At 38.6% G+C, this 27,472-nt stretch overlaps 1 protein-coding gene across 1 annotated transcript; it reads right to left on the bottom strand.

Moving 5' to 3' along the window:
* Positions 1-6,658: 6,658 nt before the first annotated feature.
* Positions 6,659-17,966, bottom strand: LYG2 (lysozyme g2). Its single transcript, XM_029936208.1, has 6 exons — positions 17,920-17,966; positions 17,344-17,411; positions 11,397-11,537; positions 10,426-10,622; positions 8,514-8,652; positions 6,659-7,177 (listed from the first exon to the last, which is right to left on the bottom strand). The coding sequence occupies exons 2-6, from the start codon at positions 17,384-17,386 to the stop codon at positions 7,059-7,061; spliced, it is 639 nt and encodes a 212-aa protein (XP_029792068.1). The 5' UTR covers positions 17,387-17,411; positions 17,920-17,966; the 3' UTR covers positions 6,659-7,058.
* Between the last annotated feature and the right edge of the window lie 9,506 nt (positions 17,967-27,472).

Genomic DNA, 27,472 nt, shown 5'->3' with positions numbered 1-27,472 from the left:
TTAATTTCAGCTGCCTTGTTTTAGGAGGTTTTGTCTGGCCTCTCATTGGTGACCATCAGCATTTGGTCAGACTCGATGAGATGAAGTACCTGAGCGCTAGCACTCCATTTAAGGACCATTCCAGTTCTCTTGCCTCTCTTCTCCGTGTGAAATGGCACCTCTTCCACGGGCATCTTTTGTCATCGCAATACTAATACTTACCATTTCTAACTAACACAGTTTACTGAGAACAGTAACAGTGTTAAGAATGTTATATAATATACTAATTGTTAATACTTTATATATTATAAACAATTTAAATCAGGTACAATAATTACAGAGAAATACAAATATGTATATAACATAATATGATTTTCTCCTTCTTAAAATGGTAAATTTAATATGATGTATACCCTTTTTTTTTTTTTAAGTATTTGAGAGAGAACGTACGCTTACACAAGAGAGAGCAGGGGAGGAGGGATAGAGAGAATCCCAAGCAGGCTCCATGCTGTCAGCAGAGAGCCCAAAGCTGGGGCTCAATGAACCATGAAATTATAAACTCTGAAATGAAATCATGGCCTGAAATCAAAAGTTGCATGCTTAACTGAGCCACCCAGGCACCCCTACATCTTTTATTTAATATACTTATAAAGTCTACTTTATTTTTGTGAAGTTTATTCATTTTGAGAGAGAGAAGTGAGGGGCAGAGAGAATCCCAAGCAGGCTCCACCCTCAGCATAGAGTCTGAGGCAGGGCTCCATCCCATGACCATGAAATCATGACCTGAGCCAATGTCCAGAGTCAAACATTCAACTGACTGAGCCACCCAGGTGCCCCTGACAAATTCTGTTTTGAAGCTATAGATAAAAGCTTTAGGTTTATTAAATATAAATGTCCATGCCTAAACACATATAAAGGTGTATTAACAAATTATTGCAATCTGTGCATAAATAATGTAAAATAAAGGTAAAAATCAAGTTTGAGTAAACCAAGGTATTTTTGCCTAAAGACTCATTATTTCCTAATTTATTGTTAAAGTTTTTTAAATAAGCTTATTTATCTTGAGAGAGACAGTGACAGCACAAGTAGGGGAGGGACAGGGAAAGAGAGGGAGAGAGAATCCCAAGCAGGCTACGCACTGTCAGCTTGGAGCCCAATGTGAGGCTTGAACTCATGAAACTGCAAGATCATAACCTGAGCCAAAACCAAGAGTCGGTCGCTTAACCACTGAGCAACCCAGGCACCCCTTTTTCCTATTTTACTTATCATATAGGTTGTCCTCTCTCAAAACTATTCGTGACTTTGCCTTTCCCAAAATGATACCCAAATTTGAAACTGAAATTATTAAGATGCATTTTATTCTTAATCTATGGATTTTCTAAACCAGCCATCAGAGAAACACCTGGGTGGCACAGTTGGTTAGGCATCTGACTTCAGCTCAGGTCATGATCTTGTGGTCTATGGGTTCGAGCCCTGCGTTGAGCTCTCTGCTGACAGCTCAGAGCCTGGAGCCTGCTTCTGATTCTGTGTCTCCCTCTCTGCCCCTCCCCTGCTGCTCTGTCTCTCAAAAAAAACATTAAAAACTTTTTTACATAAAGTGGCCATCAGATAACAAAGATTTGCTGTTCACCACATAAAAATAAGAGCAGTAGGGATAATTGTCCAAAAATTCTTCAAACGAATTCAAAAAGATTATGAGCATTTTTGCCTACCAAAGTTAGCATTGACAGAAACCTGACAACTTAAAAAGAGTTGATCTCTCTAGATTAATTATATATAAATAAAGTCTATTAAATATCTTTTAATGAATATACATTTTTTCAAGTTAAAAGAAATATGATTGGACACAAAGATACAGTAACTATTTTCCAAAAGATTATTTCTATTACTCTAGATTCACAAATGCTCCCCTCTCCCCACCCCCTTTCTTTTTATTATAAATCTGAACAGGCATTAGGAAACCAATTCAATTAAATGGAAATCCTCAAGGGCTCATTGCTATATTTAATCTTTTGTTAGATCAGTAGCCAAGACATACATCCACGTTGTTAAGAACTATAGCAGCAAGAAAAGTCTTGACTACACTTAAATAGTATAGACTCTTCCATTGACAACAAACTCAGTATTTTTTGGTGAGTCACCTGATACATGAAGTGTTGTTGCTGCCTCTTTATACATCACTGTCCAATACTCTTCCTGTAGGTCTGTGGTGTCATGCATCAATCTAAGAAATTCAGACAATAGGACCAATTGATTTGCCCAGGACAGTTCAGCCTTCTGACAGAGTGGACCCTAAGGGAAGGGTACAACCAGATTCCTCCCCCACCCTGTTATCTCTTTTTAAAATAGGAAGCAAAACATTAATATTTTATAATGGCCTATTTGAATCACTCCAGTGATTTTTCCTTTGAGGGTTTGATTGGGATTATTACTCAGGTTAGGGCTGCTTGTTTAGCAAAATAATCAGCTGGAGCATTTCCTTTAGTCTTACCTCTTTTCATTCCCTACCTCTTCTACCTCGTTTTGGACAAGTCTCAATCTTTATAATAGACAACTTTCTTGGAAGTAAGAGTGCCTTGATGTTCTATGACTTGTCCATTTTGGATGGGAATTCCAGCAGAGGTAAGAAACACCCTTTGTCTACACAGCATTCCAAAACTATGTACTACTCTAAAAATAGACTTGCTATCTGTATATATGTTTACCCTCTGGTCTTTGGATAGTTGATATGCTCTCATTGGTGCAATAAGTTTTGCTACATAGGCTGATTTTACCTGATGGAGAACTATTTTCTAAAGGAGAACTTAGATTGGTTATAACATAGTTTGCTTAGTAACCTCCAATTCTGGTTGAGATATGATCAATTAACAAATCATATTAGGTCAAGGTTCTCAACTGCTCTGTGCTGGAGGTAGTCTGCTTGGGATTCTCTGTCTCCCTCTCCCTCTGCCCCTGCCTCACTTGTGCCTGTTCTCTCTCTCAAAATAAATGGATAAACTTAAAAAAAAGGTTAATATTTATATAAGGTACTTAGAATAATCAAAATCAGGAGTGCCTGGGTGGTTCAGTAGGTTAAGCTTCTGACTTTGGCTCAGGTCATGATCTCATAGTTACTGAGTTCCAGCCCCATGTGGGGCTCAGTGTTGATAGCTCAGAGCCTGGAGCCTGCTTCAGATTCCGTCTCTCTCTCTCTCTCTCTCTTTCTCTACTCCTCCCTGCTCATTCTCTCTCTCTCTCTCTCTCTCAAAGTAAATAAACATTAAAAAAATTTTTTTAAAGACTAGTCAAAATCATGGAGATGGAAATCAGAATGGTAGTTGCCAGTGGCTGAGGGGATAGGGAGGAAAGGGGGGATTTTTAATAAGTATAGATTTTATCAGATGAAATGAGCTATGGAAATGGATGGTGGTGAAATTGCACAACACTATGAATGAACTTAATACTGCTGAACTGTATGCTTAAAATAGTTACAATGGTAAATATTATGTATTTAACTATAATTTAAAAATTGAAAAAAAGGGAGAAATTAAGCAGCACAATAAATGTATAATTCAATAATGCCCTTAATATTCTATGAATATTCAGTGAGGTATTTTATCTTCATGAGACTTGGAGTAAAATATTAATGAAACTACATAAAAATACTTTATAAAAAAGAATTAAAATATCACTTTGGGCCCTCCCCAAAAGGGAATATATTGATGTATTAGACTACAATAAAATATTTACTTATAAGTTGAAATGTCTTCTTCTGTTCTGTGTTAGCCTTTTTTGATGCCATTAATAGTTTACTTTGCTAAATAGTTTTGTTATTATATGTACTCTTCTGTATGTGTATTATGTCACAATTTAAAACAGCATTTTTGAAGAGAGGATTTTAAATGCAATACAAATAAACATCAAGGTGGCAATTAAAAAGAAGTAACTGATAATTCCACTCCAAGCAGACAAACTAAGGGCTGCTTCACAGGCTAAGCCCAATAAGGCTGGCAAAGTGGACTACTTCAGTCAGTCACTTTTAAAGTCTTTTAAAAACTTTCAGAGCTCCCTATCTTTTAGGAATCCTGTGTCCTCATGACCCCCTGGCTCGAAAAACCCCTCAGTCTGGGGATGCTGCCACCACGACACCACCAATGATTGTTTAGTAATTTCTCAAGCACTTTTTCCTTCAGTCTTCACAATACCCCTGAGGCTGATCTTCTTATTAGGGCCATTTGTCATCTATGTTCTAGCATTATGTAGAGGAAGTAAAGGAAGGAAATGTTTCCATATCTGTGACCTCTAATAATATTCTCAGCACTTAAAAGTCCTATGAGGTATTGATTGTCAAGAAAGAGACAGGATAAGAATATAACCATGAACAAGTCCAGCTGGGAAATGGTTTTAGATTTTTTTTATGCTTTGAAAACTATTTAAAGACAATCTTTTTCATTTTCCAGAGAGAGCTTAGTTCTTAGACAACAAAAATAAGTGACACTGTACACACTAGGATGTAAACAGAGCCATTCATTATATCTGAAGAGGATAATGGAGGATGGAGGAAAGGATAATGAGGATAATGGAGGAAGAAAATGGAGGATGACTGGAAGAATATTCAATGGAGCCACATTTGAGTCTAATATCTCTAATATTGTTCTCAGTATCAACAGGAAAAAATAGACTGGGGCAGTTTATTATATCTAATTACTAATTCTGATAGACTATGGGAAAGCTTGGCATGGAAATCATGAGGCATAATGAGGCTTTTTTTTTTTTTTTACATTGTTCTTACTATGTTGTTAGGTCATGGAAGAAAACAGTGTTGGAGAGATTTTTCCAACCTCCACGTATCTCTAAGCTTTGTGAAGCAGATGCTGCCAGTGCCCTTCCCATCTCCCTGAACACTTCAGGATTCTCAGGTGATTTCCATCTGCCAGTACCTGCATCTCTATGCCTATAATCTCTTTTTCTTGGAACTGCAGAAAAGTTGCTGCCTACTTGCATGGCAGACCAGAGGAGCAAAATAATTAACATGCCTTCCCCTAGCCCCCAACAGAAAAATCCCTCAATCGATGGCTTTCAAAAATTTATGTATGAACACCCCAGCTCCTTGTCCTTTGGGTAGAATAATTCTGAACTGTATGTGATACATTCCTTGAGGTGTGCTTGGAAGACTGAGTCCCAGTGGCCACCATGGTAGCTGGCTTGATGATACAGATTTTACTGGCTTTTATCCCTTCCCTGTATCATCAACCCACTTCATACCAGTACTCCCTGTACCTCTCAAATAAGCTAGCTGGACCTGAATCCTTTGTCTCAGGTGGGAACCCAACTAAGACATCTTAAATAAGGACTCTCCTATAGAACATCTCTTGGCATCCCAGTCAGAAAAAGAATACTGGGGGAATCAATTCAGAGTCTAAGGCAGCATAATATTTCTTATTTTTCAAATTACTTGGAAATTATCTCACTTTACTGCTTAGTAGTAACATTGATGGGGCTGGCAGTTAGGTGGCATACATGCTTGTGGGGGAAAGCCCAGAAGAAATAATTTTTGAGCAAAGGGAACATCTAAAGAACATTCTGGATTGCCCATCTATAGGGATGATAATTGAAATATTTAACTGATACAGTATGGTCCTCCACCAATCATAAAGGATGTTGGACTGTATGCTGCAGGGCTGCCATGCTAGCTGAACAATGGCTCTTCTCAGTGAAACACAGAGTCCCAGTTCTGCCTTGGTCAAATCTTTAGACTGAGTTGAGAGGTTTTGGGGCAGAGAATGGTTTACTTGGCTTTCTCCAGGGGAACTTAGAGGTAGATGGGTTTAATTTTTATTCCTCCTCAGAAAGAGAAGTAATGAATAGAACCCTTATCAAATATCCCAAAGGAAAATAAAGGCCAAGCAAGAACCCTGTTGTCAGGGATTTTGACATTCCAACAGGGCTTTACACTCCAAAATTATTATTTGTGTCTTCTCCTGAGTATGGAAAGAAAGCCACAAACTGCACCAAGTTTTGTTCTAGAGAAATGTCTCTTTTCCCTCGTGGGTTGTCTGGGCAAGACCAAAGATTAGCCAAGGCTCGTATGTAGATGCCCCAAGATAAGCCCATCGGAATCTCTCTTCTGGGACTATGAAAGTGAAACAAAATAATGAAAGGATGGGAGAGAAAGCCTCTGGACTCTACTTATGTAGAGAGAGTGCTAATTCATTCATGCAATGGAAATGCTATCAACTATGGTCAACCAGTTCCTGCTGCCCAGAGTTGCCTGGTTTCTCTTCATGTCCTTGACCTTGTTGTTTCTGGGAGCCATTTGATGGCCTTCTCATAATGGCTATTTCTTCCTTTAATTTTCCAAATTTGGTTACTTTTGCTTACAATTAAAGAACCATAACTGAGTCAGGTCCTATATGCTTATCTTCAACCATGGTTTGTGGGAAGTAGATTTCTTCAACAAGTGTGTGGCAGCAGTTACTGAAAATAGAAGCCAGTCCCTGGATCTTTAGCAAACAAGAGGAAGAAGACACGGAAACTTGATGTGAGCCAAGGATGTGGAATATATATCACTTTCAGAAGATCGGCTTTACCACAGTCAGCTCTGAGTTACTTGTGAAGCTAGAATTCCATCTTTAGCTTCTCCATTGTCTCACAGGTTGACTGGCTTCTTAGTAGGCATATTCACTCAAAGCCCTCATACTTGGAAAAAGACAAAATACTTGGACAGATACTTGGAAAAAGACAAAAGCTCAGGTCAGGCTCTCTTGTTAGCAATTCCAGTAGAACATGGGGTCAGTTTATCCCATTGAAATCATGGGATAAAATAAGCCCTCACTGGAATATGTAGGTGTCAGTTACCATGATATTCACACCTACAACAAAATCATTTTGCAGAAATCTATGTGCATTTTGTGGGAACCATACTATAAACTGGATGGGTTTTCTTTTCTTTTTTAATGCTTATTTGCATTAAGAAAACTGAGAAATGAATTCTCTGTCATAATTGCAGCTATTTCTTTGCCAGTGTTGAGTATAAGCATCCATATCAAACTCAGAACCATCTGAGGACCTGCCAGCCCAGCTCACCCGTAGAACCTTGCCTAGAAACCATGTCTTTTATAGAATTTAGCTCGGGCAAGAAGATCATTGACCAAGTCATTGTCTATGTCCACTGGGGTTGCAATAGCATCGATTCCTGACTTAAACGCTGAGAGACCACCTGAAACGAAACAGAGGTTCAAATTGAAACATTAACTGTCAGTGGAAATCAGCTTTGAGCATTCCCAAGATGTAAGCCCCCTAGGCACGTCTTCCAAAGCATGCAGTCCCAGATCCTCCTTCCCCTTACCTCCCCTCCTAAAAAGATCAACCACCCCAAGAATCTCTGGGAGAATTCCAGAGTGTTTTCCTTCTCTCTCCTTTTAAAAGGCTTTTGTATTTCTTGCTACAAAGTCATATTCGCTTCTTATACAATCCAGGCCTGGCAAAAGGAGATCCCCAGCAAATCAGTCTGAGAATGCTTACAACACTCTCTCACTCATTAGATAATTTATTCATTAAAAAATATTACTTATTCACTCACTTTTTTAGACGTTCAATAAATGTTTTTAAGCACCTACTATGTGCCAGGATGGGTGCCACACTGAGTTCAGGGTGCACAACGGTACCTAAGATGTAATCATTTCTGTGTAGGGATATGTGTATGCGTAGGTGTATTTTACCCAAGAATTTTGATCATTAATAGTTACTTATATGTTTAACATAATTGTGCTCTGCTCTGATGTATAGAGAAAAAGCTCCCTGGTCCTGATCCCTGACTTCAAGGACTTTGAAATAGAAAAAAGAAATTGTTTATTCTAAATTAAGGATGTTAAAGTGTGGGAGGAGAGAGGTATATGCATACCATGAGTCTATAGGAGGTAGACTTTAGTAAGACTTAGTGTACCTGGTTGTGAAGACACAGAACCAAGGAACCTAAGGAAATAATCTGTTTTTCTGGCTGTGATGACTAGACATGTTTTGGCATCTTTCAGAGACAGAAAATGCAGAGGAAAAAGCAAGTTTATGGTGAGAAGCTAGTGACTTAATTCAGTCTGGAAGATGCTGAACTTGAGATCTGTGATCAGCCAAGCAGAAATCTCCACTTGGACATGTCATGGTACCTAAAGCCCAATGTCGCTGAGAATGCTCACAGAGTAAAAGTTTGTTCAAATAATTCATAAAGAGGTCAACATTTTTTTCATCAAGAAAAAACCTATCAGAGGAAGGAAAATATAGTCTTTTAAACAATGGCATTAATTCTCAAGGCATCACTCAGTGGCTCAGTAACCAATGATGAGAATGCCAACATCTGGCAGAAGAGGAAATGGAAGTTGGGGAGGAAGACCACTCAAAGTGACTCAGTGGTTCAGAGAAAACTAGTGCAGTTTTCTGGCAGCTCCTCCATGCCCACTGTTGACCCCATGGGAAAACTCTCAGAGAGGCCCAGGGCTCATCTTGTCTTGAGGGGTCTCACTCACTGCTCTTTTTAACAAAGCTCCACAAATATGGCCTACCTTTGAGATGTTGAGCCACACTCCATGTGGGGAATTTTTTCTGAATTGCCTTAATTTTGTCTGTTAGAATCCCAACAGCCTGCAATAGGTGTTCTTTGCTGTCCCAGGTGCCAACAGGGTGATGAATTTTTTTATCAAGCTAGAAAAATCAGATAATAATGTCAGCATCTGCATGAAGCAACACATTTTTCTGCTATTCCTGCTTTCTCTTCCTTGTGTCCAAGTACACAGACAGCAGCCTTGGCCCCCTAACTTTATCTCCACAGAATCAATTCTATAGTCCTTTCACAGAAAAGAGAGTCAGAGAAACGAAGTATGATTTAGGAGATGTTAAGGTGGCATAATTTTAGTTAAGCTCTCAAGTAGAAATAAATACATGAAAAAGTGGTTTCAAAACATAATTAGCATTCAATGTCTAGATATTTGCAGTCAAAAATAAAAATTTGTTTCTAACTGGGACAGCTGAAAGTCTGGATTTCTACAGACAATTAAAAATAAAGACTGGAGGAAATGCAAATCAAAACCACACTGAGATACCACCTCACACCGGTCAGAGTGGCTAAAATGAACAAATCAAGAGACTATAGATGCTGGCAAGGGTGTGGAGAGATGGGCACCCTCCTACACTGTTGGTGGGAATGTAAACTGGTGCAGCCACTCTGGAAAACAGTGTGGAGGTTCCTCAAAAAATTAACAATAGAACTCCCCTATGACCCAGCAATAGCACTGCTAGGAATTTACCTAAGATATACAGAAGTGCTGATGCATAGGGGCACATGTACCCCAATATCACAGCAGCACTTTCAACAATAGCCAAATCATGGAAAGAGTGTAAATGTCCATCAACTAATGAATGAATCAAGAAGATGTGGTTTATCTATACAATGGAATACTACATGGCAATGAGAAAGAATGAAATCTGGCCATTTGTAGAAAGGATGGAACTCGAGGGTATTATGCTAAGTGAAATAAGCCAGTCGGAGAAAGACAGATACCATACGTTTTCACTCATATGTGGCTCAGGAGAAATGTAACAGAAGACCATGGGGGAAGGGAAGGGGAAATAAACAGTTACGGAAAGGGAGGGAAGCAAACAATAAGAGACTCTTAAATACTGAGAAAAAACGGAGGGTTGATGGGGGGTGGGGGAGACAGGAAAATGGATGATGGGCATTGAGGAGGATACTTGTTGGGATGAGCACTGGGTGTTATGGAAACCAACTTGACAATAAACTATATTTAAAAAATTAAAATAAAAAAATAAAGACAGGAAGCAAACATCCAGATAATTTGGATTGCCTTCCTCCGATTTGCTTTAAAAAAAAAAATTGGTTCAAATAGAGCTTAGGGGAGCCTGGGTGGCTCAGTCAGTTAAGCCTCCAACTTCGGCTCAGGTCAGATCTCACGTTCGTGGGTTCAAGCCCCACGTCAGGCTCTGTGCTGACAGCTAGCTCAGAGCCTGGAGCCTGCTTCCGGTTCTGTGTCTCCTTCTCTCTCTGCCCCTCCCCCTCTCATGCTCTGTCTCTCCCTGCATCAAAAATAAAATAAAACGTTAAAAAAAATTCAAATAGAGCTTAATTATAGTGTTTTGATCTACATGGATAAAATTTACTACTTTATGAACCCGAAAATGGACACCTTTAATAATGTTCTTTATAAGATTTTCTCAATTAAGTGTATTATTAATTACAAATTGTAATTATAAAATTCATTAAATACTTTTTCTGGAGACAGCTAATAACTGATTAATCTTGAATGAAATAACCAAAACATGTTAGAAAAATACAGAAATACAAATAATGCTGAAGTACCAGGGTGAAGCCTGGAAGTACTGCAAACAAATATCAAGTTTGGGTTGGGCTTCCATAAAGAAGGGTGAAGGAGGACTGACTGAAAGTTCCTTCCCAAGTACCTGCATCAAGCCAAATCTAAGTCCTGTGTGGTCCCAGCCATCTTGCAGGACGGCTCCACCGTGGCTTTCTCTGGAGATGATGGCTGCAATGAGAGCAGGGTCCACACAGTGCCTCAGCCCAACTTCTTTGATCAGAACCTGGTAAGGCTTTAAGGCCTTCAAATCCATCTCAGCAAACATTTCAGAACCACGGATCCCTAAGTCAATAGAAAATAAACTGTTACTCCAGAAGAAAACCCTCTTGCAAAGTTTAGTAAGTTTGTCACAGTGCCTGACCACATCTTGGGACTATTCTAGGATATTTTCCAATCTCTAATTGCATAAACCTTGAAAGGTCCACAACCCCAGGCAGATACCACTTCTGCTGTCTTTCTTGATCTTCTGCTACCTGCCACATTGGTGCATTGGGAAGACTCTTGGACTAGGACTCAGCCAACCTAAATTTGAGTCTGATTCTCCCACTACCTAGTTTCAGACCCTTGGGAAGTCTCTTCTTGCTGAGCCTCAGTTTTCAAATCTATCAGTTGGAGAGGTAGGATTAGATCGACCTTGTTGTGGGTTCCAGTGCTGACTTTCTAATACTGGGATAACATGAAGATGACTTTGGAACAGAATTCTCAAAAGAGAAGATATACAAAGAGCCAGAGACTTGCTTAAAATGCTCATGCTGTAACATGAAGTATAAAACCAACAACAAACCAAAAAAACAAAGCCAGAATTTAATATTTTATGTAAGCAACAATTCAATACATAAAAATAAACCCATTTGGACAAAGTTTGGGAAGAACAGTGGGAAAATGAAAAGAAACAACTTGGTAGGTTGGTCAGGATTCTGCTTTCTTCTAATTTTTAATTTTGGTATTATTGCTGTAACAATGATTATGCCTTTTTAAAATTAAGCTACTTCCTAAAAATGGATCTGAAAATAATGAAAAGGGGAAAGCCAAATGTTGGCTTTGCTTTTCACTTACCACAGTTAATCAACCTGGTTATATCACAAGGAGCACCAGAGGTCTCCATGGTCAAGATGTCACCGTAGCAGCCATGGTACAGGCGGGGATGCAGATGAGGGCTCATTGACTGAGTGAAAGGGTATGAGCCCCTAGAAGTGCCTGGGGGACAGAATGATAATCTACATGAAGCCTGTGAGAATATCAGTCTAGTTGCTATAATGAGCATTACTATATCAATGGCAAAGCCATAGGTTTGCTCTTATCCAAGTCCTTCCCAAGACCCTTAGGATGGGTCATTAGACAACAAAGAATAGAAGATTCCTCCTTCCCACTTTACTCCAACCTTAAAAAAATTGTTTTAAGTAGTCTTCACACCCAAAGTGACCAGAGATCACAGTTGCATGCTCTACTGACTGAGCCAGACAGCTGTCTCCCCCAAAAATGTTTAATAAAGCACTTAATTCCAAACATTGTAGAAAGTATTATGAAAAATCAAATTTTTGTAGGTCTCAAAAACATTTGCTGTAATCTTGATCAGAATTAAAATTGCCACTAGAGGGGTGTCTTAGTGGCTCAGTCGGTTAAGTATCCAACTTCAGCTAAGGTCATGACCTCACACTTTGTGAATTTGAGCCCCACATCGAGCTCTGCACTGACAGCTCAGAGCCTGGAGCCTGTTTTGACTTCTGTGTCTCCCTCTCTCTCTGCCCCTCTCCCACTCACACTCTGTCTCTCTCTCAGAAATGAACGAACATTTAAAAAATTTTTAAATAAATAAAAAAAATTTCACTAGAGTTTTAAGCAGGAACTTTGAGAGAAATTTAAGACACTTCTGACACAAATACTTCTGGAATGTAAGCATCTGTATTAACAATTGCCTTTGTTTAAGAATATAACAAAGAAGGGTAAAAATATCATGTAAGATAAAAAGAAAGGTGCCATTAACTTAAAATATCCATTTTATACGATGTTTCTGTAAAGTTGAGTCTCTAAGTATAATTGGAAATAAAATTTAACTTACCATAAATATTTAAGTTAAATTCATTCATATTTTTTATTTTGCCATTATGAAGTGACTTTCTGTCCAAGTCTATTTGCTAAGAGATAAACAGCTTTTCTGTAAGTTGAAAAGTTTGCTCTAATAGTTCCTAGGTTGTTGACTTATATCTTAAGACTATATATTTGTTATAAGAAATTATGTTTGTTAAAGCATTTGATGTAAAAAAAAAAAACTATGTTGAGGCAACTGTATGGCTCAGTCAGTTAAGCATTCAACTCCTTATTTCAGCTCAGGTCATAATCTCACAGTTTGAGTTCAAGCCTTGCGTCAGGCTCTCGCCTGACAGCTTGGAGCCCGCTTGGGAATTTTCTCTCCCTCTCTCTCTGTGCCCTTCCCCTGCTTACTCTAGCTCTCACTCTCTCTCTCTCTCCCACTCTCTCTTAAAAATTAATTAAAAAAACAACTATGTTGTTTTATTTAGTGTTGTAAATGGTGTTTTTAAATGGGACCATTCACCATAGGTCTTGTTCTGATTAACTTGACAGTATAAAAAGACTCTCTGAGAATTAGGGACACAACCAAAGGAACTCTTTCTTATAAACATTTATTTTAAAAGGAAAACAAAGCAACCCTAAAGATTAACTTTTTTAAAAAGCAAAACTTAGGGTGCTCCTGAGTGGCTCAGTGTGTTGGGCATCCGACTTCGGCTCAGGTCATGTGATCTCCATGTTAGTGAGTCCGAGCCCTGCATTGGGCTCCATGACAGCTCAGAGCCTGGAGTCTGCTTCAGAGTCTGTGTCTCCCTATCTATCTGCCTCTCCTCTGCTTGTGCTCTTTCTATCTCTCTTTCTCTCTCAAAAATAACAAACAATTTTTTAAAAAATTAAAAAATAAAAAGCAAAATTCACCCAAACAAATAAAACTATAGGTACAATCTACCCTCTCCCATCTACAAACAGGCAAACAACAGCAACAAAATTTTGTAAATGCACAGGAAGTCAGACAGTGAAACTATCAACCTCAGAATACTAAGAAAGCCTATTTAGATAATAAAAGCAGCAGAAACTAGCAATGCCATTAAGCTTCTCAAAGCAGTGTGGATTCCCATGTGACAACAAAGAGCAGGACCCATCACACTGGCACTCTCCGTGGCCCTTAGTATACCTTGTGCCTACAATATGTGTAGGAAATATACATGAATGAATGAATGAATGAATAGATTTCCATGACATGGATCATATGTAAGATAGAGGCATGGAAGCTGTGAGAAAGGGTGCAGACTGACAACATATATCCAGAATCTGACCACTTCTCACTACCACCACCAGGGTCCAAACCACCACCATTGCTCACCTTGATTATTGTAATAGCCTCCTAACTGACCTCCTTCCTCTACCCTTGCAGCCTAATCCCCAGCAGTCAGAGTAGTCTATGGAAACATGTCTGGGATCATATCAGTCTTCTCTCTTAACCTTCCAATAGCTTTCCAATCATTCAGTTGTGGCCTCCAAGCCCTACCTGATCTGGCCTCTGCTCACTTTTCAACTTCTTCCCTTCCCACACTCTTCTCCAATTACATCCTTCTCCTTACTGATCCTTCAACATGCAGGCAAGTTCCTGGCCCAAAGCCTTTATATTTGCAGAATATTTTGCAGAATATTTTTCCTGGAATGCTATTTCTCCAGGTATCTACATGATTTGCTGTCCTTTAAGACCTGTTCAAATAACACCTTATCAGAAAAAGATATGAATAAACAGATCATAAACAAAAAAGGAAAAACTCCTTAAATGTATAAAAAGACACTCAACCACACTCAAAAGAGAATGCATATTAAAACATCACTGAGACACTATGTTTTACCAATTTAATTGGCAAGAATTCAAAAGTTTGGCAATGTACTCTGACAACAAGGCTATGGGGCAATAGGCAGTCTTCTACATTGCTGTGGAAGGGGATTTTGCAATAGGCTGTTGTTTCAGCACTGTTTATACCAGCAAAGGTCTGGGAACAATGCAAGTGTCATTAATGTAGGGACTGAATAAGCCAAGCCACCTCCACAACAGATTACTATGCAGCTACTAAGAGGAAAGAGGAAGAACTCTATATGATTCTATAACATTATCTCTAGGTACAGAATAGTATTTATAGAATTGTACTCTTTGTTTGAAAAAGGGAAAAATATGATTGTGTGTGTGTGATTTCTTTATATATTAGAAAGAAACAACACAAGGATAAACCAAAAACTAACAAATTTGTAAGTTATGGGGGAAAGTAAGTGGCAGTAAAGGGGACAAGAATAGAGATTAGACTTCTGTAAATGTATCTTTTTTATAGTTTTTATTTTTGAGCCATGTAAATGTTTACATGATTTAAAAAATTAAATATAAAAAATATCCTAAAAGACAAATAAACCCAACTTTATTATCAAATTGAAATTTTAACTAACACATAGAAAAGGTTTACTTCAAGTGACTTAAAAACAAGTCAATGTAGAAAAAAAACCAAGTCAATGTAAGTATATATAACTAGTAGAATACATCCTATGAACATAAAGAATCAAGAAAATCTTAAACTATATTCACAGGATTATTGTTGGTTGGTAATAGTTATTTTGAAGCTATATGTAAATAAGTAATTATGTTAATGTTACTTTGAAACTATTATATGTAAATAAGTAATCATGTTAATGTTACTCAGAACCGAGATTTTTAGTAAATCCTTTGTATTCACAAATATAAATGTGAAATATCAGTATGAATGCATAACTATTTTTCTCTTTTAAAAAATATGTACTTTCTAAGTTCTCTCCACTGAAAAGACCTGGAATAACAGCCCCATAGCAATGGAGCACCACTGGTACCCATACTATGGTCTCTAAATACTATTTCCCACTCATGGGGCACCTGGGTGGCTCAGTCGGTTAAACGTCCAACTTCGGCTCAGGTCAGATCTCACGTTCGTGGGTTCAAGCCCCGCATCAGGCTCTGTGCTGACACCTAGCTCAGAGCCTGGAGCCTGCTTCCGGTTCTGTGTCTCCTTCTCTCTCTGCCCCTCCCCCTCTCATGCTCTATCTCTCTCTGTATCAAAAATAAATAAAACATTAAAAATAAATAAATAAATACTATTTCCCACTCAAAGGAACCAGTGCTTCTCAGAAAAAAGGGCTCATTCCTGGTCCGGGGGAGGAAATGCTTAAGGTCACCCAAGAACGTCTTCTCGTGCCAGAAGTGGTTCTTATATGTTATAGACACATACTCTAAAACATTTACCGGTAAAATGTTTTGATGTTTTGGGTTGCTTTAAAATATTTCAACCTCCCCATCACCAAACAACAACAACAACAACAACAACAACAACAACAAAGATGAGTGATATATAAAATAAGAATATCAAAATGTTGAAAACTATATGCTTGATGGGGTTAATTATGAGTCAATGGGAGTTAATTATGCTATTCCCTCTCCCATTTTATATGTTTGAAACATTCTACAACAAACTTTTAAAAATTACCTTATTAAAGAGCATTTTTTCCTACTTACATTAAAAAGGCAGCATACTCATGCCTCATTCCTTGTCTCCCATTACCTTACATTATTTTGTTTATATCACCTATCACATCTGACATGTCTTCCTTCCTTTCTTCTTTTATTTATTCCTCTCTTTTTTTCTGTCTGCTCCTCCATTAGAATGTTTTTTCCTGCCAAATCTTCCTCAGCACCTAGAATAATGCCTGACATAAAGTGGACATTCAATAAATATTTGTGAATAAATACATGGATCGATGGATGAGAAGTAAAGGAATTATCTAGTGTCCACCATATGTCAAAAATTTCAATTTCTTTTTACTGGAGAGCCAGCCTTTGCCATGCTCAATGTGTGGCCCCAAGTATAAAAGTGATCTGGATGCCTATTAAAAATGCATATCTATGGCCTCCTCATATTAGGTTGGTTGAGCCAGTCTTTAGGTTTTAGGTCAAAGAATCTCCACTTTAGCTAGGATTTCCAACAGATTCATATATACCAAAGTTTGACTGAAAGGAATTAGAATATGACCATGGACTTAAGTTACTTGTGTTGACATCAGAAACACACAGTCCCTTCTTAATAATAGTCACCTTTCAGTTAAACATAGCTAGTATAGTAGCTTATAATTAGTCTACTGGCTATACTCTGCTGTCACCTGGGAATTAAAGAAGGAATAAAAATTCTAAAGTATGTTCCCCTGTCTTTGACCATATAAATATTTGGAAATTATCATTTTTCTGTAGCCTCACTTTTTCAAATTTAGAATTAAACATTTTAGAAACACTTTCTTCTCAATCTTCAATCTATTCATAAACAAACCTGAACATTGTTTATAATGTCTTTTCATTTTTCTTAAGCCAAGGTTTCAATTTTTTCTTATTCAGAGTCCCTCACCATCTCACCAGCGTACAGTTTTAGCCTTCCCTTCAGAAATCTTCACTTCTTCTGATGACACTGATCTGTTTATTGCACCCCAAATACTTTCCATGCACTTCTGCCTTTCTATACTAAAGGCATTCAACCCATCCAGTGGCTCCTTTCTTCTCTTATTAAAACACAACACATTCTTCAAGTATCACATCCCCTAGGAAAGACTTTTGGTATCAACAACATGACTAGATAAGAACTCTTGATCTTAACTCCTCTCAGACTAGTCTCTTTTCTGTCTACATTCATTTAACTCTTATTTACTGCCTAGTATTGATAATCTTGTCTTCATATGTCTTGCCTTCCAAGGCATTGTTCCATAAATTCTCATTGATATCACCTTCACCTGCTTGGCAAGCAGAATACACTCTTAATTATGGAGTTGATTGATGGCCAGGATGATTAGCCCACCCCTCCATTACATGTAATCATTGCTTTTTCTGATTCATGACTGTGCTACAGATTTTTGTGGACACCCTGCAAACAATACAAAATGTCAGTCAATGACTTACCAATGAGAGCAACAAGTCCCCAAAACAGGATAGAGGATAGCATGGTGGTGAATCTTATCCTGCAGCACCTGCTATGACTCGAAAGAGAAACTGGTTACTTTTAAAACCTGAAAGTTTCCTAAATGAACTTTGTTTTGATTTTTAAAAATTTAGAGTCATTTCAAATATAATACCCTTTCACCAGTTCTAAGATATTATTCTCAAAGGCTCAGTTTTATGGTTCATTGAATCACTCACTCTCTTGCCTAAGTATAATCTCCCAACTCTTTAATCCAACTTCATATTGACATGACCCTACAAATATCTTACATAAGTTACACACACACACACACACACACACACACACACACACACACACACTCCCATTCCATCTCCAAACTTGTTTACGTTATAATTTTGTTCCCATTCTTCTACAAGTCTCCTTAGAAAATCATAAGAACTCATGAGAGAAGCATTAGAGATCATGACTCAGAAGAGGTTAGCTGTGCTCCCTACATTCCTCCATCGACTCTATTCTTGGTTTCATTCAAAAGACAGCTTACATGCTCTACGAGACACGAGAAGGCTAGCACTAACCTGGCTTGTGGACTTGCAGAGAAAGTCTCCCCTCTCAGTTTGGGAAAGGTCCCCGTCCTCAGTACAGCCCTGCACGCCAGCCTTTAACAAAGCAGTGGCCTTTGTCCTAAAAGACAGGTTAAACAATTTGAGAATCCATTAGTTGGTAGATATGTGAGTACCTGGCTTCAATCCAAGCAGACTTCAGTGTGGCTTTACCACTGTGGAGGGAGGTTTTAAACCCCAGCATGTAAACTCACCTGCCTCTTCTTACCTACATCCTGTACCACTGATCATTGGAAGAGGTTTATATATGGTTTAAAACCCTCTCTTTAAACCACTGACCTCATTAGACCTGATTATAATAATACTTTGGACTCAGGTGGCCCTTTTAATAAAAATATTTCAAAGCATTTATTAACCACTATTAATTAATTAATCTAATGAACCCCCAAGTTGTCGTGGAGGCATATATTTGGTGGACAGTATCTAAAATTGAGCTAGGTCAACAGCTTCTAAATTTGAGAACAAGAAGCAGATAATTAGCATAAAAAAGATAAACAGGAAATACTAGCAGCTCTCATTCCTAAGTTGGTTGTTTGCCTGAAGTCTGAGCCTCCTGCTCTTTGTTCCTCATTCCATTGTCACATGATCCACATACGAATATGTCACAGGGCCCCTTGCTCCAATTCTACACTGACTGACAAAGCCAAGATTGGCTACCTGCTCTGGGAGATCAGCACAAAGCCAGGGAGTAAGCAACATGGGTGCTGGTTTCCCAAACTATCTGAAGAAATGGAAAAAAAAGATTTGGCCAGGAATGAACATTTTTTCAAGAATGGAGTATCTTTCTTCACATTTATGTTCAAAGGAAGAGATAAAGCACATTGTGCAACACTGGGAACAGGAAATGGAAGGGACATTCTTGAAATAGACAAAGCACATTTTCCAAATGGGAGGAAGTCTGATATGGGTCCCTTCCACATGTGTGAGAAGTTTTTAAGACTGTACACAATCCTTCTATAAATCCACCAGGTGAAGACAGGTGTGAGAGAGACTGAGCAGGAGATGGGAAAGAAGAAGGGCCTGAGTCAACCAACTTGCCAGGCTCCCTGGCAATGAATAAACCACAACCTCTAGGAGATCATGCCCTTATGAAGCGATCTCTGCACTGACTGCCTTCCTGTCTGTAGAATAGATTTTCTTTTAAATGGCCTCCAGTCTTCTATTCCAAAAAAACAAAAACCAAAAGGCAGGGATGTTCTGAACCAATGACGATTCCTGCCCTGATTATCATGAAAATCACTTGTGGTAGTGGAGAGGTGACAGCTCTACCACCACCACTGATGCTGTAGTCTGGGCCACTCTTTAATATGGGGTTCTGCATGGGTCTAGCTTCTCCAATATGGCCCTCAGGAACACATGAACTATCACCATTAACAGTGGCAACATCACACTGACATAATACTCAAGGCCCCTCTGAGTATATTTTATGTAAAAATAAAACACTGTCAGGGCACCTGGGTGGCTCAGTCAGGTAAGCGTCTGACTTCAGCTCAGGTCATGATGTCACGTTCCTGAGTTTGAGCCCTGCATCACGGTCTGTCCTGACAGCTAGCTCAGAGACTGGAGCCTACTTCAGATACTGTATCTCCCTTTCTCTCTGACCCTCCCCTGCTCACGCTGTCTCTCTTTCTCTCTCAAAAATAAATAAAACATTAAAAAAAATCCTTTAGAAACATAAATAAAAAATGAAAATAAAACACTGAAAGTACTATACTGTTAGATGTGAAGCATATTTTACTCTTCACCCTATTTTCATATAGTGGGGTTATAAGTCCTTCTAGGCCTGAAGGTCTTAATGCCCAGAACTTCTGCAATTTAAATAAATGTTTTTGAACTGATGTAGATTATTAAGCTTTGCTCAAATTGTGAGGATACAAATAAATATTTAGTTGACACCCACCGTACATTAGGTTTCTATGTGCATTATATCATCCAATCTTCCAACAGCTCTGTAAGGTAGATATTATCCCTTATTTTAGAGATGAGGAAACTGAGACTCAGAGAAGTTAAGCAACTTGTCAGAGATGGCACAATAGGACATGGCAAAGCTGGGGTTTGAGTTCAGGCCTATAAGTTTCCAAAATCCGTGCTCTTTTACTATATCCAAGGTGCTAGCACTATGCATCAATGACCCTGCACAGTAATTACAACAGGTTCAAATCAATCAATTCAAAGCATTGTTGGGGCGCCTGGGTGGCTCAGTTGGTTAAGCGTCCGGCTTCGGCTCAGGTCATGCTCTAACGGTTCGTGAGTTCGAGCCCCATGTCAGTGTCTGTGCGGACAGCTCAGAGCCTGGAGCCTGCTTGAGATTCTGTGTCTCCTTCTCTCTCTGTCCCTCTCCTGCTCATGCTCTGTCTGTCTCTCAAAAATAAATAAACATTAAAAATTTAAAAAAAACCAAAGCATTGTCTGTGGTCTGAATAAGTAATTCTGATTGTATACATTTTGCAGTTATTTGTTTGTAGATGCTGTTGTAATTTTTAAATACAAATGTGAGTCAACTGAATCCACAGAGGCATTTTGTCACTTTTTATCTTTTCCACCAATAACATGCATTGAGCATGTATGGTAGCCCTGGTACAACAGTAATAAAATGCATGGCCAAGGTCTGCACCCAGGTTTGTTGCGCTCTAAAGTATAGCTTTTAACTACTATAATATACAACCCAATGATGGTGAAGTGTGGATGCTATTGTATAAAGATCTGAGATAAATTTTGATATTTAAGAAGTAATTTATTGAATGATTCCCCACCTCCTCCCAGGGGTGACAACAGTGACTATGCATGTGAGTTGTACTGATGTTGCGAAGAAGAGCTTGAGGGGAGCAGGTATCTTCTATAACCTCCATCAGCACCCCAACGTTCCCAAAATGCAAAACACGTCCTTTCTATACAAATAGAACTCTGTGACCAGTTCCCTGACCTCCTGCCGCTCCCAATCAGTTGTCCTCCTCTAAGACTTTTCAATATAGCAATTCTCTGGTATCCTCTGGTAGCCAAATAATACGTTTGTGGCTCCTGGTCTTGTGGGCGAAGACTCCAGTCATGCCTAACGTCTAAATGACCTCAGCAAGAGACCTTAAGCCAAGATGTATGTAGGTTCCACAAAAACAACTTGCTTTCAGTCAGTTCCACCAAAGCAGAGTGTGGTAGGAAGAGCTCTGGCCCAGAAGTCTAGAGATTCAGCTTGCAGTCTAAGATGTCCTTCTAACCAGCTGAGGGCCCTGGGCTAGGTCACCAGTCTAGATATCATTTTCCCGTTTATAAACCTGGATGGCAGCAGATGATCTCCAAGCTCTCTTCTGTCTCCAACAATCTACTGGATCCAGAAAAGGAAATACTGTGGGAGGTCAAGCAGAAAGGCTTAAATATGGATTAAGTCTACATTACAGTTTTTACTGTTTTTCATGGAAATTTTGGACTTCATTTTCGTTTTCATCAAAATCACAAATGCCATGAAAGTCATCATGGTTTTAGGGTGGCTTTCAAAATAAATTTCCTTCTCTATCTTGGAATTGGCAAATTGTAGAATTCCTTTATCATATATAGGCACAGAATTGAATTCGGGATCCTAGTCATCAACCATTTTCATTGACAAGGAGAGTAAGAGAGAGATGTTGTTTGTTTGCTTGCTCGCTTGCTTGTTTGTTGGTCTCAATGATAGTTACAGAGTTCCCTGTAAGGCTTGGTGAATTGCAGGAAATATGAGCAAGGCCAATGAAAGTTTTAACTTTGCATATGTCAAAAATCATCTCAAAATTGCCCAAAATAATGTAAATGACTGAAAAATATAATAAATTGAAAAAATCTTTAAAAAAGATTCTTTTTGTCATAATTGTCAAGAAAAACTCAGATCCATGTTCTGATTACTGTTGCTCATAGTTTGGGGGTAGGTGGGGGCCACAGTCAGGGCAAATAATTATTCCTGTCACAATGCCTATCATGGTGATGTTCAGGCCCAAGACAAGACTCAATACTCTGGCAATTTCACAGAATTTTTCAACTTTTCTTTCTGTTGCCTCTCTACTTCCTAACTCCAATGTCCTTCCTACTTTCCCTAGGTTAATCTGATAACAGAGTTGTATTAATTAGTGACAGAAACTTAAATATCATTTTTAGGTACAATTTAACTTTAACCAGGGCTTTGAATGCCTGAAGTCTTGTTTTTTCACTGAAAAAAACAAGAGGATACAGAAATCAGAGGACAAACAATACACAGACACAGACACAGACACACACACACACACACCTTTGCAAAAGGTCATTATTTTTATAATAAAATACATGTGTTTTAAAAATACATTGTTTATTGTGGAGAAAAATGTGAAATCTACATTAATGTTTAAGATAAAACACGAGATTCACAAATGTCTCTCTTTCAGCTCCCTCTCGGAACTCTGCTCCAGACCACCACCCACCCAGAGTGGCCTTTATGTGACTCTGCCATTGAGAAAGTGTCAATGGAAAAGTTTAAGAAGTGCTGTCCTAATTAATAGAAGGAGAAAAATGATGATGCAATTGGAGGCACTCTGTGTGCCCAAAGTAGATTTTTGTGGGAATTCCTTGAGGGTGTCCTAAAAACATATCATAGAAAGAGCTATCCTTGTGCCTTGAGCTAGCCTAGGTCAGCACCCTTTGGAGTTATAAAAGCCCAGTATCTGAAAGCTGCTTGGTCCCCTTTCTTTCCTCACCCCCTGCTACTTACTTCCCAGCACTGGGGTTGGCCTTAGCTCAAGTGGTTACTTCGCATCTGGTTCATAACCTCCTAATCCCAGCACTGGTCTGTGGCTTTAGAGACTGTTGCCATTAGTGAGTCCCAGTCACAGCTCTCCTTTCTCAAGAACAACCAAGGATGATTACCATGGCAACTCATTTAACCCCTCTGAGCCTTAGTTTGCTTTATCTGTAAAATGGAGATGATAATGATGCCCCATGACTGTTTTGAAGTTACAAATAAATTATATGTCTGAAAACATGTTATAAACTGCAATGCTGCATACACATGCCACTTATTACTATGATGGAGTTGCACACAGATCCTGATGGGTTAGCTTCTTGTTGATTTATTCATTTGTTTGTTTATTTGTCCATGGGATACCAGGAAACATAATGAAGAGTTGACTAATAGGATAGGAAATAACACGTGAAGCTTCACTTAAGCCAGGAAGGACATATGACAAAACAAGAAAGGCTATTGCTGGGACTCTGCAGCCTGCCTGGTGAGACTAGAGGAGTGATAATCAGAAACTGTCACATGCAGCCTGAGCATTCACTGCACAGCTCAGAAACTGAAGAAGAAGGGGCTGCCCAAGAATACATGGCAACAACACTTTAGAAACATTGGCTGGTGGGAAGGCAGAAGGGGAGCCCTTTCACACAATTTTTTTTAAAAAACTCAATTTAACCTCAAGATATTTCAAGGCCTGGCTTGAACAACTTAGTGCTTTTTTTTTTTTCTTGTCTTGAATTTAATCCACTCAATGGTAAATAAAATGCCATACCCTCCAGAAGGTACATGATTCTCCAGTGTCAAATATTTGACCAACAATTCAGAAAAGAAGAGAACACAAAAGGTCAAAAAACTCACAAAAAGATGCTCAACATCATTGGGCATCAGGAAAATACAAATTAAAACCACAGTGAGCATTTTACTCTCTCTAAAAAGGCTAAAATCAAAGACTGGTTATATCAAATGTTGGTGGAAATATGAAGCAAATAGAACTCTTGTACATTCCTAGTTAGAATGTAAGATGGAGTAATTGCTTTGGAGAACTGTTTAGCAGTTTCTTATAAAGTTATTTTTTCTCTACCCTTCACAAATCTTCAAGCTGGTCCAAAAATTAAAGATTAACTAAAGATTAACAGAAGAAAACAACCAAATTTTAATTATGAGCATATGGAGGCCCAATAATGAAATTGAGATCTAAAGAAATGGCCAAGGCAGGCAGTTTTTATATTTTTTAGACAAAGACAATAACTCTGTGGGTAACTGACAAGACAAAGAAGACTTATGTTTGGGAGCTTCAATTATAATGAAATTCTGAACAGAATTTGGGCTGGGGTAGTAAATTAGTAAAAAGTACAAGGTTTGTTGATAAAGTGTTCTTGGCCCTGAATCCCCTCTCTTTGTTGTTAAGGATATCTCTATACCTCTTGGTACAGGGCGGGCAACTCTCATATGAGAGATTTCTTTCCCGCTTTATGGAGACAAAGGGGGGTAGAGGTGTTCTTACACTGGCTGTTTTTAACTAACTTTAATTTAAAACAATATGCCAATAGCACTTTGTAGGGTGGCCTGCTTTGGGCATTTATACATACATCTACCATAGGATCCAGAAATTCCATTCCTAAGTATTTATCTAAGAGAAATGGAAACAAATGCCTCAAAAAAGATTTGCACAACAATGTGCATAGTAGCTTTATTTATAATAGCACAAATACTAAAAACACCAAAAATTCACCATCAGGGGAATGAATTCACAATTGTAGTATAGCCATATAATGGAATAATACCCAGATTAATAAAAAAACAAATTAGAGAAGAACTTCAATTAACCTAGTTTGGGTCAAACGCCCACTTCCGGACTATTCAACTATGTCTAGGCATAGATTTGTTTGAAAAGGAGAAAAGAGAAGTCTGAATCTTTTTAATGTGCCACAGTTGCTCACTACACCTGTGTTGGAGGAAAGAGCGAGGGCAGTATCTGAGGGAGGACTTGAGTCAAGGCCACTTTGTTATGATTTATGCTGGGAATGACTTGAAATACTTAAATGCTGTAGAAGATATTGAGGATATGGAAATGGAAGCATTATGTGATCACATAAGGTTAAAGGCTTGAGCTCAAAAGCCTAGGAATAGAGACTGGCCCGAGGTAGGAATGGGAACACTTCTTTTATTGTTACAGAAAGAATAAGAAGACAAAATCAGATAGGAATGCAGTTAAATGTATACAGTCAACGGGAGAAAACAAAGTTCTCTAATGATCCCTAATTCCTTTATGAAATAGGATGTCAAATCATGCTCTAAGTGTAAAAATTAAGTAGAATTAGAAGATTAAAGAAATGGAGAAAATGGAGAAAAGCCACTCTGGATATTTAAGAGACTTGACAAGAGAACCAAAAAGATTAGTAGCGTCCGGACATGGACTAGTTGAGGTCAGAGTCCATAAATGTTTTAGAAGCACCAAAATGCTAGGCCCCCCAGAGTGCAGAGAGAGGAAGCATGGATTAGGATTATTAAGCTTTTTAATAATAAGTTTCCTTGTTTAACAACAGGAAAATGTTTGCAAAATATTGTTAAGCTCTTTACATAAGCAGGTTGTTAAATAGTATTAATGAATGGTTCCAATTTTATTTTAAGTGTGTGTATATACAGTCATGGAAAATAAGTTGAATTGTATCTTTACCTGCACCAGATGTTATAAAATTTTCTTCAAAGAGGCTACACCACACTTACCCTCTAAGGTAGGATATGAATGTTCCCAATGTCCCATATCTCCACCAACATTTGCTATTATCAGACTTTTTTAATTGGGTGGGAAAAGTCTCATTTCCTGGTTTGAGGTTGGGTGTCTTTTCATCTGTGTGTATTCACCATTCCACTTACAGCTTCTCTAAACTATTTGCTTATATCTTTTGATAATCTTTAGTGGATCATTTGCTTATTTCTCATTTTTTAAAGTAGGAATCCTTAATACATTGTAGTCTGAGTCCTAGTCTTTTGTTAATTATACGAAATATAAGGAAAGGAATTGCAGAACATAAAGCAAGATAATAATAAATAACTTATTGTGGTATAATCAAAGTATTTCACATATTTTACAAAGAATATGGTATTAATTTGGTTAACAGAAAAGAACGCTATTTCAAAATTCTTTGAAATTGCAAAGACCCCAGTGTTCTCTAGAGTGTAGCTAGGTCTGATCCCACAGGTGGATACTACATAATGATTTCCTTTAGATGGCCCTGGGCCCCTGGAGTTTTGTGAAAACTTCGAGGGCACCTTCCAGAATTCTAGCCCCTGGGGCCTCACCTCAGTAGGCGGCTGGGAAGATGGGATAGTCAGAGGCCATTTTCATTTCCCCTCCCTTCTTTGAGTCAAATTGAGGGCTGAGGGGAGGGAGTCTGATGTGCACAGCAACAGAAAGGCCCAGGAAAATACTGGCCGTCCTAAGGGCCCAGTCCAGCAACAGGCAAGGCGGAGAGGTCTGAGGCGTCATAGCTGTCTGTCACCCAAACTGTCGACCCAACCTCAGTCAGTATTCCTGAGGCAGGCACAAGGGTGAGAATATCTCAGTCATCGCTGGATTCTCCTGGTTCCTTTGTAGGAACTTCCTACAACCCTGGGGCTGGAGTATTCGCTGTTCAAGAAAAATAGGGGGCGTCTGGGTGGCTCAGTCGGTTAAGGGTCCGGCTTTGGCTCAGGTCATGATCTCACATTTCGTGGGTTTGAGCCCTGCATTGGGCTCTGTGCTGACAGCTCAGAGCCTGGAGCCTGCTTCAGATTCTTTATCTCCCTCTCTCGCTGACCCTCCCCTGTTCATGCTGTCTCTGTCTCTGAAAAATAAATTAAAAAAAAAAAAGAAAAGAAAAGAAAAATGGGGAAGTGGCCCCAGATGGTCATGCCACACTGTTAACAACAGAGAGCAGCATTGTGCTGCCTTTGCTTCCGAAAAGAGCCAACCCAAGAAGGTGCCAGCCTGGGCAGAGTGAGTAGCTCAGCCCCAAAACATCATCGTGCAGCAATTTGTGTACTATTTTATTATCTCAGCTTGATTTACTTGATTTTTTCAGGTTCCAGAATTCTCATCCAAAGGAGTAACTACAATAGAAAAAAGAAGAAAATGGAAACTACTGGCCTTCTTCATTTTCACTTTCTTTTGATTCTCTACATAGACACAAGCACAAAACACCAATATGTTCAATGCCAAATTATCTATACAGTAATTATTCACTTTGAAAGTTATCAACAACTCTTTACAGCTGGACTGAACCAAGATTATGACACAGGTAATGTCTTTTTAATATCTTATATTTGTACAGTGCTTCAGAATTTTAAATGGGCATTTGAATAAGTTAAAATACCTGAAATAGCCCTCTAAGAAATGTCAAGCAAACTTATCTCCTCTATTATACATACAAGAAAAGAGATTAAATGATTTCTCCCAAGATCTCCCAGCTAATAAATGGTGAAGCTGTGACTAGAACCCAAACATTCTGATGCTGCGTCCAAGGTATTTCCTTTCCATTATTTACTGGACCAGATGACCCACAAGGCATTTACTTCTTAAATTGTGAAATTCCAAGATCCAGTAATTTGTTTTGTCATTTCCAAAAACTGGACATTAATACCCTCATTTACCACCTGGCTGCACAAAGACCTCTTTTCCGAGCCACGTACGTCCACCTTAATTTCAACGCTGCCCAATACCTGTCTACCTTTTCTGATACACTCACTCCCTTTTAGAGTTCTATGTTCAGAGATTTTCTAGACCAGCACTGTTCAAAA

This window comes from Suricata suricatta, chromosome 4 (assembly GCF_006229205.1).
Source record: "Suricata suricatta isolate VVHF042 chromosome 4, meerkat_22Aug2017_6uvM2_HiC, whole genome shotgun sequence".
Lineage (NCBI taxonomy): Eukaryota > Metazoa > Chordata > Mammalia > Carnivora > Herpestidae > Suricata > Suricata suricatta.
The sequence above is the reverse complement of the archived record's forward strand: the minus strand, read 5'-3'. Positions and strand labels throughout refer to the sequence as shown.